Raw genomic sequence first — 20,200 nt, 5'->3', positions numbered from 1 at the left:
TGAAAACCAAAGGAGTAAACTCAAAAAATATGTGAAAATCAATTTGCCAAAGTGGTACCTTTTTCTTATCAGTGCTTGAAGCACGTTTCTTCGCCATGCAGACAACAGAATGACGATTTGGCCTCTGCAGAGTGCTCATTGACAGACAGCCTAAAATTTGACAAACCAGGTACTCAAGATTCACTAAAGCATTCGGCTATGTTTGATCGCTGGGAAAAGGTAGAAATACAATACTTTTCATTGACCCATAACCCAAATAAAAAATTATAACAGGTCCACACTGCTTACTTTCTGCTTTGGTTCTTGAGAAATACAAGAAAAAAAGGGGGGGGAGGGGAGAGAAGGTATACAAAAAGATTGTAGGTCCTCTTTTCTTTTCAAGTTTCTCAACAGCCAAACACAAATGTTTACCATATATATAATAACATATGGTAAAGGCAAGGGAAGGTGCGATGTTGAGAGAGAGAGAGAAAGAGAGAAATGGGTTAGTGGGTTTACATTACCTTTGGAGAGGTTACTAGAGAAGCTGAGGGTCCTGAAAGTGGCGAAATTTGACTGAGAAGAAAAAGAACAAGGGCCTCTGACAAATGGATTTCTTTGCTCCCAAGGAAGAACCAAGCATGAAGAAAGCACGTCAATCATTGAGATTCCCATCTCTCTCTCTCTCTCTCTCTCTCAAATTGTCTCTTTCTTTAGGATTCTTGATGAAATTCTGTTTAGTTCGAGAGAGGAGAGGAAAAGTTTTCAGAAAATCTCAACCTTGTCTTTTTATGCCCCTCTGTCTCTCTGTCCGCAAGTAATTTAATACAAAACATAATTACAGCACAAGAGAGCATGTAAATGTTTTTAATAAATGCCCAATATTCTTAAAAATCATTATAAGAAGTTCTAGAAAATGGGTCTAAAATAGTTAAAAACTAAGAAGGAAAGAAAAATAAATGCAAAAATTTTACTAAAAGTTTCACATAAAATTTAGTTTAAATTTAAAACTTTCTTGGCTTTAATATGAAAGGATTGGCTTTTATAGGTCATGAGAAATGGACAGACTTTCTATCCAAACTAGTTCCTCCAACCTAATATATAATAATGACATGTGTCTCTTAACATATGAGAAACACAATTTTTTAATAGTAGAAACAAACTTGAAATAAAATAAAAAAACCATGTGTTTCTCACATGTTAATAGACACGTATCATTATTATAGATTAGGTTAGAAAAAATTCTTCTAACCCAATTTAATGGAGGTGAAGGAATTCATGAGTTCCTTCTGCCAATCGTGTTCAGAAATTACATTCACAAGTTAATACAAAGCATTATATAATTTGAACATAGATACTTTATACTTTTATAATACAAATTAAGCTTCAAAAGTTTCAATTTTATGGAAAGTTACAACCAAAGCAAATTCAATGCTGCCTAGAACTTTGCTTGCTTGGCAACTTTGAACTAGAATGCTGCGAAGAGGATGCACTTGCTGATTCATTTGCATGCGAGGTGCGATAAATAAACCCTAATCAGCAAGATTAAGCAATATACCTTTTTAAGCTCAACTAAGCAATGATGTTCTAGATTACAAGAAGATATCAGCTTTAGTAACAAAAGCATTAAGGTAGAACTGTAACTAATCTACATCGAGTTCTCAGAATCCTTAAAATTATGAATGATGGGTTCATAGAACTCTTCATTAAGGAACTTCAACACAAGATTACATAAATTTTCACATGGGTGCAGAGGGTGTTCTACGCTGCATTTACAGCAGGTGCTGGGATTGGAGAATACCAGCCATGGTGAATCTCCACAGTCTTCTTTCTCCGGGCAAGCCGAGACTTCCTGCGTGCTCCGGTGTTCCTGTGCAGTGTTCCCACTTTCACCGCCTTGTCTATAACTGAATATGCCTCTGCAATTAGTTTCTCAATTTGAAGCACTTCTTCAGCTTGTGCATCAGGTTTCTTCTTGAGCACATCCAGAGCTTCCAAAACCTGGAAAAGTTCAAATATATTTCATAACCATCAGGAACATCTAAGAAACAATTTATCACCTTTATCACAAGTTTTTGATAGATCATTATGAGAACATCATCCAAATTTCTGCCTTTCTCTGGTCGATTAGACCTTATTATCATAGTAGAAGATACATTTTATAAAACAGGCAGGCAACAACATTATAGTTTTATTCCAAAAAGATAACATCCAATATATGGAAAACAAAACAAAACTTCCATTTTTTCTTTAATTTTGTTATTGAATAAAATACTGAAACTGACCCTATCAAAAATTAAGAGGGCAAGAAGGAAGAGAGATCCCTTCATGGCCATATTTGAGCGCCGATAACCAACCAATGACAATGATCTCATACACAATTTTTTTATGAATAATTTATTAGAAGAAGAGGCAAAGCCCTCATGCGCTAAAAGTATACAAGAGAAGTAACCACCAATTGATGTCCAAAATCTAAAAAATTAAGAAGATCTACAGGATTAGAGGAAGACAAATTAGGAACATAAGCTACAGCCCTATCTAAAAGAGATATCAGAAAGGAGGATTTTAGTCGTAGCACATTAGACTTGCCATCCTCAAAAAGGCGCCGATTTCTCTCTCTAAATGATCCACATTAGTAATGCGGGGATAACTTTCTTATGGCATCTTTGGAATGTTCCCACCCTTGAGTGTGGTGGAGGCCTTGGTCTTGGGGTTTGTTCCCTTCAAGGTCCAAGGTTCAACACATCATGGGTGTAAACAATTCCTTGAAGCCACACCCTCTGGTGAAAAGCCAGCGATTTAACCAGTTCCGTGTAGGGAAACTTCCAAGGGTGCAGTGCACAGGACCGAGGTTTAATCTGCAAGGGTGGGTCCAAAGGGCCCTGCCTAAGAGAGGTTCCCCAACATAAAAAAAAAAAATTAAAAAAAAAAAAATTAAAAAAAATGAAGCATCTCAAAGATATTCCTAAGCATGACTCATGAAACTCCAAATAAGACGAGAACCAAGTGCCAGATCTCGCTAGTAAACTCACAATGGATGAGAAGGTGATTTAAGGAGACCAATTCACAAGGGTAAGACACCGCCTCCTAAGGTTATCAATCGTGAGGATTTTGCCCAAAGCTGCCCGTCCTAGTGAAGAAAGCAATTTGAGGTGGAGCCTTCACCTTCCATACGCTCTTCCAAGGAAATAAACAAGACTCTCTAGAATGTAATGATTTCTCTTCACTTCAAAGCCATTATTACATTATAGGGTTCCACAACATTTTATCTGTCTCTCCTGAATGGGGTTTTGAAGAGTACAATATATCGAGGAAAGCAACAAGGGACTCTAGCTCCCAATTCAGGACTGCGCTAAAGAAACTCAGATTCCAATGGACATAAGTGTTAGAGGAGTCCATATAATCCAACACTAATGCCTCCTTTTCACGAGCTTATGATTACAGAAACTCTAATACTTTTGGGCAAGTAAGTTTCCCCTAAATAATTTTTTTTTGATAAGTAAGTTTCCCCTAAATAATTATATCACAACTGTAGCAATAAGCCTTTACTGGACACAAAAACCATCCTAAAACCAGACAAACTGAGAAATCCTACAATATAAATAGAACCAAACATTATTTCCTTTAATCCGGATCATTTTTACTTATCAAAAAATAAATAAATAGAACCAAACATAGTTTCTTCACAAAGTTTCACACCCTACAACAGTACAACATCTTGATAGCATTCAATACAACACCATGAAAAAAAAAGTTAGACAAAAGAATAGAAATTAGACCAAAAACCTATGAATTTATACACAACATTTCACCTTCTTCATCCGGGTCTTGATTTCAGATTTCCGGGCTTTGTTGTAGATGCGCCTTTTCTCAGCTTGACGCGTCCTCTTTGCAGCGGAATCCGCTTTTTTCGTAGGAGCCGCCTCACACACAACAAAATGGCGACTTGGCCTTTGCGTCGTGCTCATGGATAAATGCCCTGAAATTCTCAAAACCCAAAATCCAAAATCTTCTTACATTTCATTCCGCCAAGATGGGGCTTTGAGAAAAGGCATGAATAAGGAATTGCAGTTCTTTGAGGAAAAAAAAAACTGTAGTCAACTATGCTTGATTCAACCGGGTTTTTTTTTTTTCGATTATCGAAAGTAACAACATTTAACGTAAAATTCTAATTCTTTTTTCTGGACTTTCGGTATTGTGGATTTCTTTCTTATTTTTCTCAGCAACCAAACGGGGGAGTTCATTAAGGGAAGAAAAAAATCGCACAGTAAAAAAGAAAATGGATAAAATGCAATTTCAGAGAGAGAAAGAAAAAAGTTTGAATACTTCATTTACCTTTGGAGAACACATTGTGTGAGAGGCTAGTGGAGAAGCTGAGTGACCTCGACTGAGTTGAAGAAGAAGAAGAACAAGAAGAACAAGAAACTGAAGAAGAAGAAGAAGAAGAAGAAGAAGGGACACCAAGGGAAAGAGAATTTCTCAGCTTTGAAGGGAGGGCCAAACAAGATAATGATAGGCTTGCCATCTCTCTCTCTCTCTCTCTCTCCAAGATTCAGCTCTTCCTTTCTCTCTTCGGCTCTTTATCCACAGCCACAGGGAAGGAGACTCGGTGAAAGTGGACCGAAATTCCCCTTTCGCCCTTTGGGCTTTTTTTGTTGGGTAAGCACCTCAAGAGTGGGCTCCCTCCTAGGAATTTCCTTTTCTTATGACTACAATAAAAAAAAAATAATGTTACACATATTTTTAAAGTATTTTTTAACTAATTACGGAACATGTACTTTTATTTATTATTTCATCTATTATATAAGGAGCCGTCGAATACATTAGCTACATTGATTTTCACTATCAAGTAAAAAATGAGCATTTTTTTTTTTTTTTTAAATCAAATGCGGGAAAATGTTACGAGGACAGATCATTCTCACTCTTAATTTGAATGGAAGAGAAAATGAAAGATCTTTTGGGAATACTTACAAATACAATGTTAAGAAGCAGCCCTCTTAGCAAACCAATATGCCCTAAAATTGGTGCAACGAGAAACTAGAATATCATTCACAACACTAGAATAGTTCCAATCTTTAAAATACCAAAGGGTCCTTCCAACTTTGAAGAGAAGAAAAAAGAAGAAAGAATATCATTCACAACACTAGAATAGTACCAATCTTTAAATACCAAAGGGTCTCTCACAGGATTATTAATGGCAGTGATCATGGTGAGAGCATCCTCTTCAAGAAACGAGTCTAAACATCTATGTGTAACAGCAAGTTGAGAGGCAAACAAGGCAGCATAAGTTTCCTCTAAAGTAACATCAACCGAAAATAAACGTTTTGAAGCCTTCCAAATAATGAGCACTTGAGAGTATGTGTTGCTCTCCTCAAATGATTAGAGAGCATACTCCATCACATATTGCCAACGATTTATGGGTTATATTTAAAACCGAGTTAATGTTGAGATAAGAAGCTAAGATACCAAATTAAGGTTGAGATGAGATGCTAAAAAAGACACTGAGTTAAGGTCAAGATGAGTCTCATGCTCCATCTAAATGCAACAAAGCGTATTGAGATCCGGATATTGCATCGGGTGCAATGCATTTTAAGCGTATTGTGAACCGGATATTGCATCGGGTGCAATGCATTTTATCTGGACCACCTTCTATGGCCGATTTGAAGTAACTTCAAATCACTCTCTTTAGCCAAAAGGGTGGTTCGGCCATCCCAACAATCCTTTTTATCTTTATTTGTTGCTACATTTTAGGCCGTTCATTGAAATGAACAGCCAGAAGAAACGATGGCTGAGTTTGTACACAGCATATGCGAAAAAACTTCAAGTTTACTTTCAAATTAAGGTAGCTTTGCAATTCGTCTGACAGCAAGATCTATGAAGCTATAGCCCCATGACAACCAAAAGGAACAAGTCTTATTATGTCTGAGGTATATTTACAAGGTCCTATATTTTTATGTCATCCTCAACCCGATGAGATATACATAATATTCTTGTATACCGATTTGCAAGAAAGTGGCTTTACTCCAGCAGCCTACATATCTAAAATCTCTCAGCTGTCTTCACGATGGGTTGAACTTCAAGATGCTTTCTAGCAAGATATGGACCATTTCTTACTGCCTCCTGCAACTGCAAAGGGAGAAAAAGTTTGTCATTGAAAAAAAAAAAAAAAAACAAACGAACAAACAAAAACACCGAAGTTGATGACCTCAATTCAACTGGTTGGTAATTCCAGACCCCTTCCCCCAAGGGAAGAAACCCCAATTTTCACTATCAATGAAGTGGTTTTTCCTTCATTCACGTAGAAAGAAGTAAGATCCAACCAAAACATCATGTATTTGGGTGTGCCTACTCTTAAGAGTGGTTAGGAAATCCAACCAAAACATCCATGTGTTGTAGATCTAACCACGGCCATAACAATTTTAAGAAAAAAAATAGCTCTAACCTTGGCCACTGATCCAGCAAGAGCAGGATCATTGATAAGTTTGCTTGAGGACACAAAGGCCTTGTGGATTGACTGGCAGCATTTATATCTAATTTCCATACCTGAAAAATAGAAATTGAAAAGATGGAAAAGTATTTGGAACGAAGATTCTAAAAGACGAGTGATCATTTTTTCTCACCACGTCGAAAACAAACCAGAAATTAAATAATGAACATAATTAGAGTTTAAGAAATTCCGAAAGTATAGATGAACTTAAAATAAGAAAAATAATTCAAGTATCTACGCAGGCAAGAGCCCAAATACTAGTTTTCATTAATTGGATGGGTTTCAACAATGGAACAATGACAGATTACTGGTCTTGCTTAATTCTTATAATTCCACACTTAAGCAAACCATCATAGAACAGCTCTTATAATTGATTACAGTAGCATACAAGGCAATGTGATCATTTAACAATAATTATACACATAGAGACAAGAAAACAGACCTATCTTTGCGGTTTCCGTATTTGCATCAGTCACTATATTTATTATCTCTTGTTTTGAGCAAATCTCCATCAGAAACCATGGCCGAGCCACCATTCCAGTTACCACTCTATAACCCTGAAAATTTCAAATATAAAAGCTTGCATCATATTTCTTGATAAAGGGTCACTTACAACTGCAAACGCCAAGTAAAGCGCTTCAACTATGAGGGTCAGTTTGTTGCAATAAGCCAATAAAGTTCAACACTTTCTCTTTTTGGGTCTTGCTTCTGTCCTTTGGCAGCAAATGGAGCGTCACAACAATTCATGGCACTTTTTTTGTATTTAGTTCACCTAAGTTGTTTACCCAGCATCCCCACCCATAATAAACATTGCAATGTGTCCTAAAGGGGAAATTCTTAGGCATAATAACACAAGGAGGGAACTAGTAAATTAATGATACATAGTAGTGTATTCAAGAAACACAAATAAGAGAACCTTCAATCCCTAACTACAAACCATGTCAATAGTCAATTAAATGAAAGAGAAATAAACTAAAAAACATTTACTTAAATTGAGATCCAAGAAGTTTTGGTTTCCCTTACTAAAAATATATGAAATGGTGCCTTAATGCCTACTGGAGTCACCACAATTAACTAGTTTGAAAAGAAAACCCTTATCATACATCAGCTCCATTACATTTCAATCTATGGCTACAGCAAGGAAAAAAAAAATCCATAGCTCATGAATATAAAATTCTCACCGCCAAACGAATTTCCGAATCTTGTTGAAGAACTGATAAAATAAGGCCCTGCCAATTGCACCAACAACTTGGTAAGACTTATGAACTTTTTAAAGAGCAGGCAAATGAAAAGTGAAAGGGAACCCAAATGAACGTGTTCCTAAACAAAACAGAAGAGTGTCCAGTCAAAGTGAGTATAAAAGGCCAAAAAAAAATTTACTAAATTCATGCAAAAGGACTGAAACCCACAAACTGTAAACACACAATTAGCACCCTTGACTCAATATGGAGTTTGATAGCCAAATGCTCGTCTGAAGAAAGTGAATTTTCCAATGATTGAAATGGCATGAGCAGAAGCATGATTAAAAAATGAAAAGCATATTAACAAGTAACTACTTACAGATGGTGTCATCTTTGAACTCTTGGATGCTGTTTCATAGATTAAACGTCGCAAGCTTTCTTCTGCATCTCCACTCAGTATAATTTTATTCTCTGGCCTTGATTCTCCTGCTATGTTTCCAAGAGCATGCAGTGCAGACTGTGTTTGCGATTTAAGAATGTTTCAGAAATATACAAAAAATCTAAAATATTGTAAATAAAAGATTTTTGCTCAAAATTCTAAATAGAGGATTTCTTGCAACACAAATTGAAAGCTTTCAGTCATAATACTGTGTTCCACATGGTAGCAGTAAATAATAATACTAATTCTACTTCCACCATGTCTCCTCTTACCTCTTTATTGCTTGTAAGGAAGTTGTAACAACAAAAGCTGGACCCGTTTCAGTATTGGCACAGATGAGGCCATATAGCTCAATAAATACATTGTAGGATAAATAAGATGTTTTTACAAGAGCACAACCTCACGGATTTTAAGGAAAGCCAATGATAATGGGAAGGTCTGTAAACATTTTCATGAACCAAGCAAAAGATCGCAGTCATGAATAATGCTGCGACAGAAGTGGTCATTGTTAGGAAAACATTCCTCAGTTTGATGTGTGTTGAAAGGTCCACCAAATACAAGATGATTGGATGAGCTAGATAGATTATCATATCTGCCTGATCTCCTTACAATCTAGATCTAAATTCAAAAATTTAAAACCATGTAACCGTTTATGCCATGCCATCGTCTTGTAATCTGTATCTACATTTTCAAGTTTGTTATAAAGGCAACCCAAATGCACATTCTGAGTTAACTCTATCTCCCTTTTACAGGCCACACTTTTTTTGTCTCGCCAAGATGCAGGAAACAATCGTTTTTCCATAAATCATGGCATAAATTAACTTCACTTTACTCCTACTTTACAGACTCACATGAATCTCTGTAATAGCCTGCACCCTCTTTATCTTAAAATAATCTATTTCTAGAAACCAAATTAGCATGTGATAACCAACTTTAAAAACAGGCAAAATAAATAAATAAATAAGCACAAATACAAAGATCATGTGAAAGGAACTGCATGTTCACCAGCTGTTTGCCATGCCCTTGCCGATCAAAAGCAGAATGAATAACATGTCTTGCAGCCTGTGGCAAACTTGAGAGTAGTAATGCAGCTCCTTGGATCGCTAAAAGCATTATGAAGGAGCAAATATTAATTTTGCATAGCAAGAGATGACAGATTAGCATTTGAGAAAAAAAGCAAGCAAACTAGAAGTTAGCAAATTGTTAAAAGTGCTCACTTAAGATAACAAGCAAGGAGGACAAGATATCCTTCATCCCAACAATAACAGTATGAAACTTGGGATATTTAACTAGTCAGTAATCTCAAGCATTTTTTATTTCAATGTAGATTTACTTCCAAGGTGTGAACAAATAGTCATCATAAATCTGTGCAGTCATAAGGAAAAACCCAAATTGCTGCAACAATTAATCAAAAAACTGGTGAAAGTGTAAAATCGTAATTAATAAACCAACACAACCTCTACAGTTAAGAATTTCTTGCACAAGTTTCAGACTCCTAAACTTATCAAACACATTACACACACACTCTCACCCTCGTTTATTCTGGGGGAAGTAGGAGGTTTCAGATGCTTTCAAACATTACTTTAATCAAATTTCAGCCATTTATGTCATTAAATGTATTAAAAAAAAAATCAGATGCACACAAGTAAATTTTGTTGAGGGACTAGAACCATGTCAAAAGTATATTCAGATGCTAACATCAAAGGCAGCTGCACCATTTCATGCATGAAATAAATTCAATGGATACAGATTATAGAACCCTTTTCAAAGCTACATTCCTACTAAGCATGTCAATCATAGAAAAAAGAATACTAGCTTGCCATATTGTAGGACCCTTTTAAGCTATACTACTACACTTCTCACCTGCATATTGAATGTTTAGTTGGCCATATTACACTCAAGTAAACATCTTAGCGACCAATTATCCTTAAAGTACTGACAAGAAGTGGGCCAAACTATATATGAAACACATACTAACGCATCACCTAACAGATAGTCCCGGAAATGCACATGGATCCCAAAATAGAAACAGAACTAGAAAGAAATATCAAAAACAGAAAAGAAAAGAAATAAAGGGGAGTTCCCAGGATTGGAACACAAAGCCTTAAAGAAACAAGACTTTGATACCAACCTTGTTAGCATCCATCTGCCGTCAAAGCTTAAACTCTCAGAAAATAGGGCAACATTGTCCATAAAAGACATAACAAACCTTTTTTTAGAAGTAAAACGCAAATTTATTAAACAAGCGCAAAAGCACAACCCAAATACACAAGAAGTATACAAGAAATACACCTAACTAGTTTCAAGTAAAAAGGGCCAGAACTCAGCTTTTACAGTTAATAGTTCTCATCTCCGAAGTGTAAAGCACAAGTGTATTTGTCATCCTTCCTGGACCTAAATAAATAATGGTTAATACCAAGTTGTCCGGAAGCATGCCTGAATATTTACTTGGAGAAATCCAATCAGTTATTAGAAAGTATTAAAACTTTCAATATAAATGTCAAATTGGTGGCAAAAGGCAGTTTTAACCCTAGCATCTTCTACCTGGATGGTGGTGTCATATATTATAATCAGGCAGGATTGTGGAATTTCAACCCCTTTGATCTATAGACATGGGAGCAAATGTTGCACATTAATCACATTCTAACATGGAGACAACAACTTTTCCTTAGAATAAGGACAGAGACATGGGTATGTAACTTCTGTTAGTGAATTTATGTTGCACATTCAAGGTATATACAACTCAAGCACCAATACAAAACCTGTGACCTTATCCTCCACCCCTTATTTATGAGGAGAGGAACAGATGGAAAATATATGATTAATTCAACCCAAAACAAAAAGAAAAACATTGCAAAAAAAACTCCTACATACTTGAGTTTGTGGCCAAGAGAGAAATGGATATATGGATATGGTGATCATATCCATCAAACCATCAAACAATATGACATAACACGCTTCTTCTCCGCAATTTTTACAAAATAAAGGTGGCCATTTTCTTAAATGTCAATTAAAAAAATCAGACATGTATGACACAGCTACCTCTGCCCGCAGCAGTGAGTGACATACTTACATGACCCTATTTGACCCAATGCTTCAAGTGCAGATTCACTTTCATCTGTATCTGGACTTGCTGATGACTCAAGTAATTTATCAATGGCTGATATCGCAGTTTTAACACCTGAATTCAGAAGAAAACTTAGCACAATAAGAAACTACTTTAGAATCTTCCTACACATGGTTATATATTTTTTAAAGGTAATAAATCCCAAACAAACACTTCCACTAATCCTATATACTTTAATGGAACAATGTATTTGTCTAATCAGTAAAAAAAGCCCAAAAGGTGCAATTCTGCTTAATATATCCTACACCAGGTTGACAAAGAGAAGCATCTGTATGCAGTGTAAGTTAATAATGATCCTAAATAGGTGCACTTGGTACCCCAAATTTAAAATATTATGAAACTTATTCATATCTATAAGCTATCTCCAAACTAAGTACCCCAATCTTTTTTTAATGAACAATAATTTATTAAAAGAAAAGGGCAAAGCCCTCCTCGTCATGAAAAGTATACAAGAGAGACAACCACCCTAAAGCCATCTGAAATCAACTTTTAACAAGATCTAAAAGATTCAAAAAGGAGAAATTAGGAGCATAGACTACAACCCAATCTAAAAGAGACCTAAAAGAATAGGATTTTAAACATAACACATTGGACTTGCAATCCTTAAGGAGGCGCCGATTCTTTTTTCACCAAATGCTTCACATTAAGACTACAACCCAATCTAAGTACACCAATCTTCATATCCTACAGGGCCAAAAAAAAAAAAAAAAAAAGCAAACACTGTACAAGCAACTAGACCAAAGAAAAAATATAAATTAACTGTAATAATCTAGAGGTTCTAATACATGTTAAATTACCAATGATCCCAAAAACTTAAGCTGATAGAAAATGGTGAATTTTTAATTAATAGTTTAACATTTCCCCTCACTTGTGGGCTTAAACTTTACCTCAACAAGTGAGTTCAACAAGGGTGATATTCGAATTCAGGACCTTTATTTTGATAACATGCTAAATTACAATTGTCCCAAAAGCTTAAGTTGATAGGAAATGGTAATACTTTAACAACGTGATATTTTTCTAAGAGTCTTTTGTTATTTGGCCATTCCAATATTTGTATTCAGCCAAATTGCAATTAGAGCTTACATTACAGATCCAAGTTGCAAAAGTCTTAGCAATTTATATGTTTGTAGTGAAATGACATTAGTGAATGCACATGATGCCTTATCCCCAGCTTTATCCCCATACTGGCACAGAGACACCAAAAGATCAACGCAACGCCAAATCATAGCAAATGCAAGCAAGAAACAGTTTCACCATTCCAAAAGCCCATGCACCTTGACTACATTATAGTAATTGAATACATGTCAATGTAAGCAACCAATTAGCACATCAAATAGATAGCAAGAGGCAGAACTTTGATCCAGAACTTATAGCCTGTAAAATCATCCAAGTGGTTCATGTCAAAAACAGCGGCCAACAGAGTCTAATGCCCATGTGCAACTGGCACTACAGTTGAGGATGTGGAAGCATCTTTAATGTGTGGAAATAATTGAGCATAGTTTGGTGGGGCATAAGAGCAACCAAAAAAAAGGTAGGACATGTTAGGCTGGTGCTCAAGTAGGTTTGATATTCTTTCCAAATGGCAAATGTCATTAAATGCTCTTCAAGGGGCAGACTTACGTAGAGTTAGAGACTACCATTTCCAGTTATGGTACTACATAAAATTTAGTTGGGAGACAAGAGACAGGTACAGAATGCCTAAAGAAGTGCTCTCAGCTCTTCATTAAAGATGGAATGTTCAAAAACTTTTAGTTTTTCTAGAAGCTGCAATACATAGAGAGTGAATAGATCATACACGACAATGGCAATCTATAACAACCAGGCTGCAGTATATCTAATAATCAGGAGGAAAAAAGAAGTAGCAATTATTCCAGAAAGGTCAGATTCATCAAAAAAGAAAAGCACATTTCAGTGGTGTCAAGTACACTAGAAGTCTTACTGGATTCATCAGCAAACATATAAACATTCTCCTTGGACAGAAGCCTTCCACTTATCATCATTGCTCTTGATCTTAAAATAGATCCCATAGATGTGTTGCTACAATGAAAAGTGAACACGTGCATAAGCATGTAAGGGTAACAAAAAAACTCAGTACCAACAAATAACCATTCAGTCAAGCATGTACCTGATTATAGAACTAAGTAAATGAAGAAGGGTGGTCCTTGACAAGAACTCTGTTCCATGCTGAATTTCTGCCAACTTCATCCATTGGGTACATATAATAAGAATATATTACAATGCATAAGGTAACAAATCAAGGAACAGAGATGTCCATTAAGTGAAGAGTGGAGTGAAAATCAGTTATAAATCAATTTATACCAAGAATATGCTACCTTTATATTTAATCTTATGTAATAAAATAACAAATATAACAGAGAAATGAATTGTACTGTCACTTGAAACAAATAAAACTTAAATCATTAAGATACCAGAATGAGATTCTTCCAGGAAAAGATAAAGTCCAGTTGCTATGTATTCCAAAATGTGGTAACACAAATTTCTCTGACATGTCTTGTATGATACCCATCATTGTAGATCAGGCAGCTTCTGCCATGTGTTCCATAATTCCAAGCCCTAACTTCTTAAGTTATTTTAATGTGCACATTAAAATACTACTCTTTTCAATCTAATTTCTTAAAGACTGCATCTAGGACAATGAAGCTACCTTCCATAATCATCTTAAGATATTTTGTGCTCATATGCAATACTTCCGTGGATGATATTACCATTTGCACAGCATCATAATCATTGAAATTAGGCATTGATACTAGTAACAAAAAAGTTAAGACACAAGATATTCCCAGCCAATATTCCAATGGAAAATGTCCCTGCATAGCAAAAGTCAATAAGTGCAGAGAGAGGGGGAGAGAGAGAGATATCATATGAAATGATAACCAATCAGCCAACCTCGTACAACAGCTCCAAAACACTTAATGTTTCAAGGGTATCATCTGTATTGTTGATTGCCGCCTCAAATGGACTGAGCAGGTTTGAATTGTAAATAACGGATGCCACAGAGTTGGAAATTGAGAATAGCTTCACTATTAAAGCCAAAACCCGAACCCGTCCCTAAAAACTTTTCATAGTCAGAAGGAAGAATACAAATACTAAGCAATAATCATGATTCAGAGACCACGGAGATAACCATGGTCAGCATAGCTCATTGACATTTAAATACTCGGGATATGGCACCTGGTAGAAACTAAATATAAGTAGTGTGAGAATTGTGCATCTAAAATAAATGGGCGAAGACGGCTACAAAATTGTATTTGACTTCAAACCCCACCACGTCCCAAATTCTCACCCAAAAAAAGGGGAAGGGGAAGCAATGCTTCTTTTCAACATAAATAATAGGTTACAAAAACAAAACAATAGATGCCATGTAACAAACTTTTGTGGCATGTTCCTGCCACAAAAGTGTGTGTGTGTGTGTGTGTGTGTGTGTGTGGTGGTGGTGGTGGGGGTGGGGGTTATACCCACAAATGAAGGTAAACTTCTCAAAAAAATTTGCTCAACGACATGGACTTTCTGCTGCTTAGAATCCTATGACTATATCTAAATCCCAAAGCACCAACTAGCATACCAGTGATGAACATTGGGCAGCTATATGTCCAAGATGTGTAGCTTCACTGTTATTAGCTGGGAAGATGACGTCCTGAATAAATTTGGTAACAAAAGGCACTTAACAGTTTGGCTAATTATAACATAATGCAACATGAAAGGAAATTTGAACGCATAGAGCAGACCAATATCCCTACCATGCCTTCAGAAGAGCCCGCTAATTTCTTGATTGCATCCATTGATGCAGTTGCGACTTGTTCGTCACTACATACCACAACAAAAAGAGATGCATGTCAAATTTATCCATATGCAGGATATAACTTTAAAGAGTAAACTGAAAGTTGCAACTAGAGTATGTTTCGTTTACATGCAGACAGCAAATATATAACAAAATATAAAAAGTGAAGGAGTCCTTTGAGAAGAGATGATTTACATTTTGCCCCCACAAAACTACTCTGAGATATGCCCCCAGTCCTCATAAGATATTCAATGCAAGAGAAAAATATTGTTGTCAACTCTTTCACTTATCAGGTGCAATAAATGGCAGTACTAGCTTGTGCTTGGATGAATTCCGATGACAACTTTGAAGAAATCTTTAATGGTCCAATATTGGCAATCTTGGTCAATCAAGGACAGAAATATTTTAACAGTCCAGAATGGCCATATTATTTTACCTATTCTACTAAGGCTCTTGGACATAGTGCAGCAATAGGGCTGAAGTCAGTGGCGTTCTACTTAAGATAGAAGGAGGACTTGAACTGAATTTCTCTAATATACTTTAAAGATGGTAATCGTAGCACAATGAAATGGGCTAGATCAGAAAGGAGAAAAGGGTAGGGGCTCAGATAGCTCAAAGTTGTTGAAAGACTCAACATATCTTTCAAAGTATTTTGATCAAATTCATTCAACTAAAAACCAAGATCGGCCAATTCAGAGACAGACTAAGAGGACTGCAATAACTTTGGAAACCTTGCTATGAATGGCAAGGGTTTTGGTTTTCTTTCATTTTTGCATTTCAAGCATTTTTTGTTGCTTTGTTTCTAGTATTCTTCTCTTTCATCAGAAAAATTATATTCCTTGATTTTGTCCTGTGCATTACCTATCCTATCTTAGTGATATCTCATGTTACTGAAAGCACAAAAGAAGAGAAAAAAAATGAGCGACTGAGGAGTAGAAACAATATAAAATGTAATGACATGACATAATAACTCAGCGACTACCAGCACTAACACAAAGTCAATCAAGAAATAATCGAAGAGACTAAATGCAAACAGGAGAAAACATTCAACCTGTAGTGCGCACCACAATAGCAAAAGGCAGTATCTATATCATAAAGGAGGCAATCAAGCAGGTATTTTCAAGAATATCCAACACTTAATGTGCAACAAAATTGCAAAAAGCAGTATTTCTTACCCATAAAGGAGGCAATCAAGCAAAAGAGGATATAAATCTTGGTCAATTATTAGCCGTGCTGGAGAAACAGTATTTTCATCAGAATGCTCCAAAAAGTAGGCAACCTGCAGATTTATTACAATGTTATAGTAAATGGCATAGCACAAAAGTTTTTCCACTTGCGTTAGTTATAATTTCACAAAGTATATACATTAACCTTAACAAAACGTGGCTAACAAATGGCAACCAAACAGTTTTTGAACAACAGAAGTACGGCACTATGCTAGGATTAAGCAATCTCTGAAATGCTCAATCAGAATTTCAGAAACAAGCATGGAGAGAAACTAGGTGAGTATAGAGGTGAAGTGAACAAGGAAAAGAATATACAAAGGGCAGGACACCTACCTATCCTCTCACTCTCTTATTTACTTCTCAAATCATTTTTTTTTTTTTTGTAAGTAATCCGGATATCATTAAAAAAAGTAAGGTACCCTAAGTACACAGGGAGTACACAAGAGAAGCTACCTACCTAGAGTATAAGCAAAAAGAACAAGAAAATCATGATAATTAATCACTAATGGAGTTACTAAAAGCAGTTGTCCAAAACTACAAGGTCCTCGAATGGTTCTCAAAACTTCTATCATTCCTTTCTCTCCATAAACAGAGATGACCGAAGAGCAGGTTGAGCAGGTCCAGGTAGATTGATCAAATTACTAAAATCCAACCCCCCCCCCCCCCCTCTCTCTCTCTCTCTCTATAATGTCTATGAACCGTCAGTCCATAAAATCCTAAGATAGCTCATACAACTTTGCTTCAATGACTTAAAGTTCCACATTATTGTTAAATCTGTTCTAAAAAGAAAGTGATCAATCTCGGGGGTCAGAAGTTCAAACCACACTCAATATAGATTAGCAATGCTATACCATACATCTAAGGGCCAATACAAACTTGAAAATACAAGAGCAATGTTGAGTGTGTGTGTATTTAAAATAAATTGCACTTTACCAACATGAACTAATATAGTGAACAAGCACATGTTATCTATAAAATAAATTGCCCTTTACCAAGATGATCGAGTATAGCGAACAAGCACTTAAATATATATATAGGAATTCCAGCCGGGTGAATTTTTTAATCGCTCTTAAAGGAGATGACTTATAATTCCATGACACTTATTGCCTTTAGTGAAACTAGAAAGGTTGTCAACTTGGCTCTATTAACAGTGTCAACATCCAGAAACATTATCAAAAGCCAATAGTTCTAATTGTAGCCCCGGTCTTCCTTTCCCACAAATATTTAATGCAGTTGCAAAGTAGTTTACTACAAGTAATACCAGTCTTTGTAGCCAAGTGGTACCTCTTGGCTTGTATAAAGTGGGGTCTGGGTTCAACCCTTTGAAGGGATAATCGAAAGGTAAAAAAGAAAAAGGTTCACTTAGTTATGCTCATGCCATCATTGGAATCCATTATTCCATTGGTCTCTAAGCCATTTGGGCCCCTACTGGAAGATAGCATAAAGAAGTCCGTGTAGCTCTTTCACTTCAATTAGGGGACCCAACATTCAAGCAGCATCACGGCCTTGCTCATGGGCTACTCAAAAGAGTTCATTGAACAGTCAAAATGGCACTAACTATAAAATGCCAGAATGCTGGCTGATACAATAACAGGTGCGAAGGAGGGGAAAAGCTATTTCCTTCTGCAGCAGAAACCTAAAGCAGATATGTGATTTAAAATAGTTGCTTATGCATTCAATGATTAAAAAAAAAAACATTTCTGAACAACAAAAGAAAATTAGATACTCCCATGAACATACATAGCAAATTCAAATACATAAGCTTGTCACATTCTCAAACTTATCAAAAAAATTTAAAAAAACTTATCAAAAACATTCTCAAATATTAACAGAAACTTCAAAGAAAGTCAGTCGCAGAAGCAAGAGCAAAAGAGTTTTACATACATACCGTTTTACATGCTAAATACCTCACTCTTTGGGAATCAGCCTTCAGACCAACTTGCAAAAAGGGCTGAAGAAAGAGCAAAAGAGTAGAAAAATGATAATCAAACTCAAACCAACCATTCTATGCCAAAATCAAGCGCTGGCTAAAGAAGCAAGTTGCATTACAGAGTTAACAGGAAAAAGCATACGTACCATATAATGTGGGATGAGAGAGGCACCATGTTTTGTTTGGAATATCCTTTCCAGACAAGCAACTAAAGTATTCTCAAGACCAGGCACATCTCCTTTGGTCTGTAACGCGCTGCACTAGGTAAAAACATAAACATGAACACACTACTCCAAAACAATGTCAAAGGAAATCCCAGCGTAGAGAACTTTAATCTACATAATTTCCCTTGCAACAACACAACAGTTGGCATCAATGTTAAATCACCGATTATCCAAAAAGCTTGTGAATTTAATCATTTAAATAATATTTTAACACCCTCATTTTCCCCTCACCCTCATACTCAACAAACCAAGCCCGTAAAATATTTAACCTCTAAAATCAATATTATCCCAGGTTAAATCACCGTTATCCAAAAACTTAAGCTAAAAGGAAACGAAAACGATGAAGTTAATCATTTAATCCTAACAGAACCCAGATGGTAAAACCTTAAAACTAAAACTATAGTATTAGAGTTACAATGGGTTATAAACCAACAAAAATCAATGGGGAAAGTGAAGAGACATTGAAGAAGAATGTTACTTTATTATGACTGGAAGAGGGAAGCGGTCGAGGAAGTTCTTCGATGAAGTGTCGTTTTGAGCACCTGAAATTAGCAGAAGTTCTTAGACTGTTTAATGGGAAAAATAAAATAAAACGGAGAAAAAAGAAAACAAATGTTGTGGAGAAAAAAAGTACCAGGATAAAGTGCGAAATCTGAAGCTGCTTCGAGTAGTTGAGTGGGATCGTCCAACGAGAACTCTTCCGCCATAGCTGCTTTCTCAAAATATCACTGTGATTGTGAAACAGTGATCGAGAGAGAGAGAGAGAGACCCGTGAGTCGGCAACGGTTACGGTGACGTGTTGATGCGGGACAATACCACCAAAACATTTTGGGTGGGTGGGTGGGTGGGATCGATTCGAATCCCACTTTCGGTTCTCGGATCCTGGTTTTTGTATATTAATAAAGGTTGTTACTGTTTGTTAGATTTTTTTCTTTTTTTACACGTCGCACAAGAAGAGAAAAAATGAAGGATGGAGATTCGAATTAGTGTCATTCACTTTATAAGGCGTGATTTATAGGTGATTAAGCTATTCCTAGAAACAACTATTTATTAGATTTAAGTCTATGGCTATTAAAATTGAAAAAGAAATCTCCATTTTAGAGAGAGAAACTTTGAATTCTTTGTGGTTTTTGAGGGCTGAAAAGGCGGGCTGTTATTAAGTTTGCTAACCGCTAACTGTCTTTTTTATATAATATATATTTTTATAATAATAATAATAATATTTATATTTAATATGATCAATTGATCACTAAATCACAATTTAAGTATTAATGTATTATTACTATAATTTATATGATTATATCACATAATTAATTGATCATCATATGATTATATAATAACAAATCATACATATATAATATGATATAAGTCATAAGATACAAGTTCATACTAATACAATAACTAAATACCTAGAAACTTAATTGGACTCCTTTTATACTAATTCGGCCTAATTTGAAGTATATAGAAAATTTTGAAGCTAAAACGGTCCTCAAAAGGCAAAAAAAACAAAGGAGAAAAACAATTAGAGTGAGCCGAAAAAAGCTCAACTTTCAAAAGTGGCCAAAAAGATCCAATTTATAAAAAGCGGTTAGTAAAAGCGATTATTTATTTAATAACCGCTAACTAGTGGTTAACGGTGGCAATTTATTAACCGTCTTTTCACGACTAAGTTTTTTTCGGGACTCTTCGTGGTTCTTCTCCTCGAGAACGCCTCTTGAAAAGGACTAGGTATGGCCGCATAGGGTCCACGTATACGTCTTTTCAACACAAAAGTTAATTGGAGGCACGTAACAAATAAACATAATAGG

The 20,200-nt window shown here is 35.8% G+C and overlaps 2 protein-coding genes across 2 annotated transcripts; both read right to left on the bottom strand.

Moving 5' to 3' along the window:
* Positions 1-1,520: 1,520 nt before the first annotated feature.
* On the bottom strand, positions 1,521-4,579 carry LOC132175131 (small ribosomal subunit protein bS20c). Its single transcript, XM_059586969.1, has 3 exons — positions 4,315-4,579; positions 3,792-3,958; positions 1,521-1,980 (listed from the first exon to the last, which is right to left on the bottom strand). Exons 1-3 carry the CDS (start codon positions 4,502-4,504, stop codon positions 1,741-1,743), a joined length of 597 nt encoding a protein of 198 aa, XP_059442952.1. The 5' UTR covers positions 4,505-4,579; the 3' UTR covers positions 1,521-1,740.
* Positions 4,580-5,787: 1,208 nt separating this feature from the next.
* Positions 5,788-19,176, bottom strand: LOC132173765 (uncharacterized). Its single transcript, XM_059585361.1, has 17 exons — positions 19,027-19,176; positions 18,871-18,934; positions 18,315-18,423; positions 18,127-18,189; positions 16,188-16,291; positions 14,972-15,038; positions 14,797-14,868; positions 14,121-14,282; positions 13,339-13,412; positions 13,153-13,250; positions 11,160-11,267; positions 9,092-9,189; positions 8,027-8,164; positions 7,648-7,695; positions 6,909-7,023; positions 6,422-6,522; positions 5,788-6,105 (listed from the first exon to the last, which is right to left on the bottom strand). The coding sequence occupies exons 1-17, from the start codon at positions 19,097-19,099 to the stop codon at positions 6,019-6,021; spliced, it is 1,581 nt and encodes a 526-aa protein (XP_059441344.1). The 5' UTR covers positions 19,100-19,176; the 3' UTR covers positions 5,788-6,018.
* Between the last annotated feature and the right edge of the window lie 1,024 nt (positions 19,177-20,200).

This window comes from Corylus avellana, chromosome ca3 (genome assembly GCF_901000735.1).
Source record: "Corylus avellana chromosome ca3, CavTom2PMs-1.0".
Taxonomy (NCBI): domain Eukaryota; kingdom Viridiplantae; phylum Streptophyta; class Magnoliopsida; order Fagales; family Betulaceae; genus Corylus; species Corylus avellana.
This window is presented reverse-complemented; position numbering and strand designations above follow the sequence as displayed.

Bases quoted from the DNA above. Each gene is read 5' to 3' on its own strand.
- LOC132175131 (XM_059586969.1), bottom strand. From the start codon at position 4,504: ATGGCAAGCCTATCATTATCTTGTTTGGCCCTCCCTTCAAAGCTGAGA. The intron at 3,959-4,314 runs GTAAATGAAGTA...TGAGAATTTCAG, and splicing joins ACACAATGTGTTCTCCAAAG to GGCATTTATCCATGAGCACG. The intron at 1,981-3,791 runs GTGAAATGTTGT...GAACTTTTCCAG, and splicing joins TCAAGACCCGGATGAAGAAG to GTTTTGGAAGCTCTGGATGT.
- LOC132173765 (XM_059585361.1), bottom strand. From the start codon at position 19,099: ATGGCGGAAGAGTTCTCGTTGGACGATCCCACTCAACTACTCGAAGCA. The intron at 16,292-18,126 runs GTATGTATGTAA...ATAAATCTGCAG, and splicing joins GGTATTTAGCATGTAAAACG to GTTGCCTACTTTTTGGAGCA. The intron at 7,696-8,026 runs GTAAGTAGTTAC...TGCAATTGGCAG, and splicing joins GTTCAAAGATGACACCATCT to GGCCTTATTTTATCAGTTCT.